This window comes from Monoraphidium neglectum (assembly GCF_000611645.1).
Source record: "Monoraphidium neglectum strain SAG 48.87 unplaced genomic scaffold scaffold03036, whole genome shotgun sequence".
Lineage (NCBI taxonomy): Eukaryota > Viridiplantae > Chlorophyta > Chlorophyceae > Sphaeropleales > Selenastraceae > Monoraphidium > Monoraphidium neglectum.
This window is the reverse complement of record NW_014010592.1, coordinates 1-7,385: the sequence shown is the minus strand read 5'-3', so window position 1 is coordinate 7,385 and position 7,385 is coordinate 1. Positions and strand designations below refer to the sequence as shown.

Below are 7,385 nucleotides of genomic sequence, written 5' to 3'. Positions count from 1 at the left end.
CACCAGACTACCCCCGGCATGATCAACAGACCCCCTCGACTGCCCCCAAGAACGCATGCGTGAAGGTATCGTGTCTCCCTCAGTCCCGATCAGCCATTTCCTAACAGGGTTCCATCAACCCCCTCCTCTCAGAAGAATGCCTCCTGTCAAAACAATCCCAAAACATCCCGAACCCCTCACCGTGAAGCACTCGTACACCGCGGCCTCCTCGGGGCTCAGCCTGGCCAGCAGCTCAGGGTTGGACTCCAGCGTGAAGCAACCCAGGTCAGCGATGAGCGTGGTGCCGCCCCACTCGTCTGGGGTTTAGGGTTTTGCGAGCAGGGGGGGGGGGGCGAGCGCGAGTGTGTTCGCTTGAGAGGGGTGCCGTGTTGCGGGGGTGGGGGAGGCAATTGGGGCAACGAGGGGAGCAGCGAACCCTGAAAGGGTTGCACCGTTGCCAAAGGAGGCTGCTGCTGAGTTGGGTCTGGAGGCGGAAGGATGCAGGACAAAAGAGAAGGCATTGTGCAAGCACACGGCGCACGCGCTGGACGGATGTTTGTGTAAAAGGGTGCAGCGCGGCACTTTAATGGCCCCCAACCGCCCCGACAGCACGTAAGCGTAGCTGCACCGTCATTGACGGCCAAAATAGCCTCCACACGCAACGCCTCGACCCGCACGCCTCACCCTGTATCGCCACCTTGGGCGCATGCATCGTGACGCCCAGCAGCAGCCGCGGCTTCTCCGCCGCGTTGCGCGCGTTCATCGCCTTGAGCTGCAGCCGCGCCATGCGGCGCAGCTGGTCCGTGCGCGCCGCGGCCTGCGCCTGCAGGCGGCTCAACTCCACGGGGCGATCTGATCTGAAAAAGTCACCAACCTCGGACAGCGCCCTCTTGTCATAGGTGACGTAGCTCGGCGCCACCGCCAGGCGCGCAACGAGGTCGGCGCTGCCGTCCTGCGGCCGCCGCACGAGGTGCATGGACACGGCGCCCGCGCGCAGGCCGGGGGGCGCCACGGCTGGTGCCGCGGCGGGGGCGCCGCCGCCGCGGGGGGCGGCGCGGGAGAGGAGGCCGGAGCTGAGCAGCGGGCCGTAGGCGGAGTGCACACCGAACTGCGGGGCGGTTGGCAGTTGGCGGTCGGTTGTGATCAGTCGGTTGTTGACGGGTGGGGGTGGGCGGTGGGTAGTTGCCAGCAGACAGTTTGTGGTGAGAAGCGGCCGATGTCCGGGAGAAGGCCGCGGGGTGCTGACATCTTCAAAGGCATGCCCGTCACGGTGCGATTCTGAAAAATTCCTCGCCGTGGAGAGTTTGTCCTTGGGCGCTCCTCGGCCAGACCAGATTAAGAATGCCCTCAGACCCCCCTTGCTGCAGCTAGACCGCCATTGCTGCAGCCGGACGCCCCCCCCATCCCCCCCACCATCGTGATATCCAGCCGCAGGTCGGTGGCCGTCGGATACGACAGCATCCTCGCCCCCACGCCGCTCATGCTGCCCTGCAGCAGCATCTTGCCGGGCCCGTCCTGCAGCTCGACCGACGCGCTCGCCACCTGGACGCCCAACCGCGTGTCGACGCTGTAGGGCGTCTGCTGCGCGGTGCCCTGCGACAGCGCCTCCTGCGGCGCCGCGGGGCGACCGGGGCGGGTGGATGGAGATGGGGGAGGGGAGGCGCGGCGCGGGGTGGGAGGTGGGCGGCGGGCGCGCGCCCAGCGTGTCTGCCTGATATTTAACGCGCAAGCAGACAGCCGCAGTGCAGCCCCGCGGCTGGCGCCAGGCTGCCAAAGCTGCCAAGAAGGGGGTGGCTAAACAGGGGGGGGGGAGTAGCTGCACGTACTGGTACAAAAACACGTGCCTATGTGTGTACACCACAACATGCACTCACACGTGCGCACGCGCACACATTCCACACACACTCTTACGCACATGCATGCACAAACACTTTTGCACACACCTGCGCACAGCCTTACCCCAAATCCACATGCAATTACACACATACAAAACGTACACACTCCATTTCTTTGTCACACTCGTGAAGCAGCCCTCCCCTCAGCCCACCTCGCTCTGCATCGCCAGCTCAGCGAGCTTCTGCCACTCATCCGACCCCATATCCGCCTCCAGCACCTGCCCCGCGCCCGCCGCGCCGCCGCCGCCGCCGCCGTGCTGCTGCCCGTCCCTGCCGCCGCCGCCTGCGGCGCCGCGGAGCCAGCCGAGCCAGCCGCCGCCCTGCTGCTGCTGCTGCGCGCGGGACTTGCCGTCGCCGCCGGCGGCCTTGCGCAGCGCCATGTACCTGACATATGCCATCCGCCTGGCGTTGCAACGCATGACAAGGTACAATGTATGTACATATGAGACAAGTTTGTCAAAGGGATTATGGTCAGATGCGAGGAAGGAGGGTGGCAGAGGGGGCCGCAGGAGCAGAGCAGCGAGGACCATCCATGCGGCCAGCCCACGGCGTGCACAGCAGGCGGCGGTGCCTGGGGCGAGGCCCGACAGGACCCCTCAATCCACTCCTGGCCCACCGTCTGGCCCACCACCTGCTGCTGGCCCAAGCCCGCCGCCCCTACCCAGCACGCTCCTCATGGCACCCTCTTGCCCTTCCCCCCTCGCGCCGCTACACACAATCACACGCATCACGCTGCACACTCCGCCCAGCACTCCCAACTCGGCCGCGCGGCTCGCGATCTGGCCGGCGCGAATTCGAACGGCCCACCTGAACAGCTGGATCACGTGCTCGTCCAGCTGCGCATCCATCGCCGCGATCGCCTCGTCGCCCCCGACTTTCCCGGCCTGCAGGCAGCGCACGTACGCCGGTACGTACTCCTTCCGCAGCGCCGACACCGCCTTGACGCTGCGCCACACAATGAACTGCTGCACCTGCTGCCGCTGCACGACGCGGATCGCGTATCGCCACCACAGCCGCGCGCCGCAGGCTGGGGACGGGCGGTCGTGGGGGACGGGGTGAGGTGGGGCGGGCGCGAGACGTGATCTTTCAATGTTTTGTGTATTGCTACTAGCGCGTGGTGTTGTTGTTTGCCAGGGCCTAGAGCCTTGGGAGCAAGATATAGCTGTTGCAGGGCTGCGACTTATCGGCAAAATTCGTCGAGCGAGGAGAGGTCTGATCAGATGCCCAAGGGGGCAGCCAAAGGAGCGCGAGCGGCGCGGCCCCGGCGGGTCACCCACCGTTCGACGGCCTGCAGCCGGGCCGCAGGTGCCGGTGCGGCGCGCCGGCGGTGTAGCGGTCAAACTCCTCGAGCAGCTTCTGGGTGCTGAGGTACTGCAGGCGGTGCAGACGGATGCTGATGGAATGGAGCTTCAGATCCATCTCCTGCGCCGCATCCGACTCCAGAAGCCGCGCCGCGGCGGTGCGGCGCGTGTAGCGCATCGTGCCGTCGACGGGGCACAGCAGGAACTGGTGGCGGGCGCCGTCCGCGGGCGGCGGCGCGGCGCCAGGGAGCTGCGGCGCGCCATCGCTTGTCTTTGGGCTGCCGGGCGGTGGCGGCTCGGATGTGCCAGGCGCTGCTGCAGCCGCAGACGCCCCCGCCGGCGGCGGCACGCCCGGGGGCTCCTGCTGCGCAGGAGCCGCTGCCCCTGCGGCTGCCCCCGTCGCCGGCGGCCCGAGCATCTGGCTGACCGACGACGCCAGCCTGGCGTGCGGGTGCGGCTCCATCGGGCCGCCGCCCGCCGCGTGGTTGGCCGGCAGCAGCATGTCGTCCCAGCCCTCGCGCCCCAGCTTCTCCCAGCTTCCTCCCGAGGGCTCCAGGCGCGCGGCGTCGGTGTCGAAGTAGACGCAGAGCTTCGACAGCTTCACGCCCTGTCGGGGCGGCGGCGACGCGCGGCGTGGCGGCCGCGTAACTCAGCATGCACGTGCCCACTTGGGCCCTGATCCAGCGGCCGCGTTGCTGCTGCCGGCTCGCGGCTCTAAGGTGTCTTGCATGTGGCTGCGGGACCCCTGCTGTGACACCACCTGCACTGCGGCCTCCCTTCGTGACGTGGAAACTCTTGTATCGGCGGCTGCGGCGCCCCGCAGTGGAATCAGGAAAACCCCTTGTCCCCTGCCCGTCCAGGTAACTGACAGGCCGATTCCAAACCCACGCTCGCACCCGTGGCCACGCCCACGCCCACGCCCACGCCAAAGCCCACGCCCACGCCCACGCCCACGCACGCCCATGTGCGCGCCGCCTCTGCGCGCACCTTGCGCATCGTCCGCAGCTGCTCGTTGGTCACGAACGCCCTCCGCCCATCCTCATCCACGGTGTGGGCGCTGATCTCAGACAGCATCACGCCGATGGCAAACGTCCGGCCCGGCCAACTGCTCGGGTCCTCGAAGCGCACGTGGATGTTTGTGACCCGCAGCTCGAGGTTGGCGATGATGGTGTCGATCAGGCCGCGCAGGCCGAGGGGCCCGCCGCCGCCGCCCGAGGAGGCGTCTGGGTTCGAGCCCAGGTGGGCCTTCTCTTTAGCCTCCATCTCCTGGGAGCGGGGTTATGTTTTGCAGGTGGTTGGATGTTGTGTCGTGGGGGCGGGGGGGGGCAGGCGAGCCGCTTGCAATCGCGTCCGTCGCGCGTGGCTTAGGGGGATGCAGAGGGGCCGAGGCTGGGGAGGGGACGACAACGACGGCGCCGAGCGTGCTGCTGCTGCTGCTGCTGCTGCTGCTGCTGCTGCTGCTGCTGCTGCTGCTGCTGCTGCTAGGAGTTGTTGCACCCGCCAAGGTCCACCGCTGCCTGGGCCAAGCGATTTGCAGGCCCTGACAAGATGCCGACTCCATTACATACAACAGTCCCTGCACAACCGCCGCGATCGCGCATCTGCCCTCTGCATAGACCCACACTCTTGCCACCCGCTGCTCCCAAGCCGCCACTCCGCACCTGCCACGCACTCCTCGCAGCACCCCACAAAGGACCCCAATGAGCACGGCGCCCCGCTCGCTGCCCACAATGCCAAACGGCCGCCACGCCACACACACACGCACACACACACACACACACAGACCGCACCTTGATCCATTCGTTCTCCGCCGCCAGCACGCGCTTCTGCCGCGCCGCCGCCTCCACAGCCTGCACCTGCGCATCGTCGTCGCTGGCCGGCGCCGCCTCGGCCTCTGCAGCATCTTGCTCCTCGCGGGGCGCGGCCACGATGTACAGCCGGTCGAACTCCGCCACGACTGGGGCCTGGCCCAGGCGATTCCATGGCACCTGGTATCACATGCATGTGTGCATGTGTGTGTGTGTGAAGGGCGGGGTCCGGTGGTGAGACGAGGTTGCGGGGCTGCTGGGGCGAGTGACGTGCGACGCTGGCTCCGCGTCGCAGTGAAGTGCGCGATTCGGCACCACGTCCGCTGGGCGCTGGAAGAGGCCATGCGTGAGACGCTGCATGCATCAGTTCGGGCGGCGTACGCGGGTCGGCGTCGCGTGCCCGCCGGCCCCCTAGGCTGTTGACATGCGGTGGCGTGTGCGAGACGCTGGCCGGCGCCGCGTGCTTGCCTTGAGTGTTAGCTTCCCCAATAGCCCGGATTTGACGGTGATCGGCAGGTTGAGCCCTGCCAGCGCCTCTGGCTTGAGCAGCAGGTTCCTGAGCTCCACATCACCCTTCCACACCGAGATCTTGAGCGACTCGGCATCGAGACCAGACACATAGCGACCTAGATATTGGTTAAGGTAAAATGCGACCTGTGCTTCAAACATCAGATCATCGGTCTGGGAGTGCTGCGCATCATACGTTGGGCCGTGGCGACTATGCGAGATCGGATAAAATCGAGGTTTCTGTAGGATAATGTATATGAGCTTGCATGAGTGGGCCCGGCATGGCACCACCCACCGTTGCGGCACACACCGGCACAGTCACCGTGGCACCCACTGTGAGGATCCCTGCATCCCTCCAGCACAGCCGCCCAGCCTCTGCACCAGACTCGCCAAGTCTTGCCTGCACGATGACCTTGGGTGAGTATGAGATAGAGTTGTTAAGTGCCAAGCGAGCGCAGTCAGTGCCCAACGCCACAGTGACCGGCTGACACCTGCTATGGACGCCCACCGTCCCTGCTCCCCTCGCGGCAGTGCTCACAGCTTCCCGAGGGCCCGTGAGGATAAAAATGCATTTACAGTGATGCAGATACGGTGTTGCGATATTCAAAATGTGACGCTTAGGGAACCCTCACTGGTGACCCCCACCTCAAACACAAAGGTCCGCCAGGGATCAAGGTGCAGCTGGCGGGAAAGAGGCTGCAGGGAGGGCACATGTGGCACGCAGCTCGAGGCTATGCGAAACATCTGAAAAGGGGCGCGTGCATGCTGTGGAAGGCAGCGCGATGCAAGGCGCGCGAGAGCAGTGCGTGCGGCAAGACGATTGGGAGGGGGTAGGTGCGCGCTCGGCCGTCTGCGCACGAGTGCACTTGTGGTGGTTATTCATGGCGGATGCAGGCGAGAAGCATACTGTTTAGATGCATGCTGAGGGGGTGCGTGGCAGGAATCAACTATACAACGCCCGCCAGTAATGTGAACCCCTTGGTGCAAGCTCCCCAGAGCAACACGGCATGAGGGTGTGCGGTAGCAAGCTGCGCGCGGCAGCAAGGGGATTCCTTGGGAGCGGCGTGCCCAGAGCCCAGAGCCACCGGCCCATCGGGCAAACCCACACCCCACCAAAAGCGTGGGTCAACCCCCAGCGCCCCGAGCGCCATGGCCATCCGCAGATGAGGCGCGTCCGCCCGCAGGCCGGCCCCAGCACGCTGAGGGCGGCGCTCCGAGGTGACAGGCAGCGCTCGGCGCGTTGAACAGGCTCCAGCCAAAGGTGGCTTGCCGCAGCAGCACTGGGCCGCGGGCGCGTATCCTGCTCTGAGTCCGGCCGTCCGACCTGCGCGAGATGACCACCTGCACACAGAAGGGGATGGGGTGGTGTCTGGGTGAACCGGACAGCTCCCCCTGCACGGCAGACCCGTGCAGGCGCAGTCGTTCCCGCCAGACGCCTGCTGTCAGGGCTGATGCCGCTAGGTAACACAATTTGCACCACAGATGAAACAGGAGTCAACGCCTCCCGCCCGCCGAAGCCCCGCGCAGGTCAACCCCACGCGCCACACCCACGCCCCAATTACGCACGAGCGCGTGTGCATCCACACAGACCCATGCAGACGCGCAATTGCGCACCTAGTTGCCCCCAGCGCCGGGCCCGACGAGCATGATGACGTCACCGCTGACGGGCTGCACCGTGGGCATCTCATAGGTCTGGGTCACCACCTGGTGATAGGGGTGGTCCAGCTGGGGGTCATCCCCCTGGCCCTGGCCCTGCTGGTCCTGGTTGACCTGGGGGTAGTAATGCTCGTACTGCTCCTCCTGCTGCTGATGGTGGCCGTGCCCCTGGTCGTGCTCGTGGTGGCCGGCGTAAGGGTGGCGGGCGTCGTCCTCCTCGCCGTGGCCGCCGCCGGGGC

At 66.5% G+C, this 7,385-nt stretch overlaps 2 protein-coding genes across 2 annotated transcripts; both read right to left on the bottom strand.

The window, feature by feature from the left end:
• Positions 1-128: 128 nt before the first annotated feature.
• MNEG_12055 (hypothetical protein) lies at positions 129-5,652 on the bottom strand (the record flags this gene model as incomplete). The annotated part of the gene is made up of 11 exons (XM_014039474.1): positions 129-143; positions 181-296; positions 664-1,087; positions 1,393-1,587; positions 2,027-2,276; positions 2,682-2,901; positions 3,152-3,782; positions 4,064-4,398; positions 4,587-4,656; positions 4,966-5,163; positions 5,488-5,652. 11 exons carry the CDS (start codon positions 5,650-5,652, stop codon positions 129-131), a joined length of 2,619 nt encoding a protein of 872 aa, XP_013894928.1.
• A 1,452-nt stretch (positions 5,653-7,104) lies between these two features.
• MNEG_12054 (hypothetical protein) lies at positions 7,105-7,362 on the bottom strand (the record flags this gene model as incomplete). The annotated part of the gene is made up of 1 exon (XM_014039473.1): positions 7,105-7,362. A coding segment is annotated over one exon (258 nt), but the record flags the coding sequence as incomplete, so codon positions are not given.
• Positions 7,363-7,385: the final 23 nt, after the last annotated feature.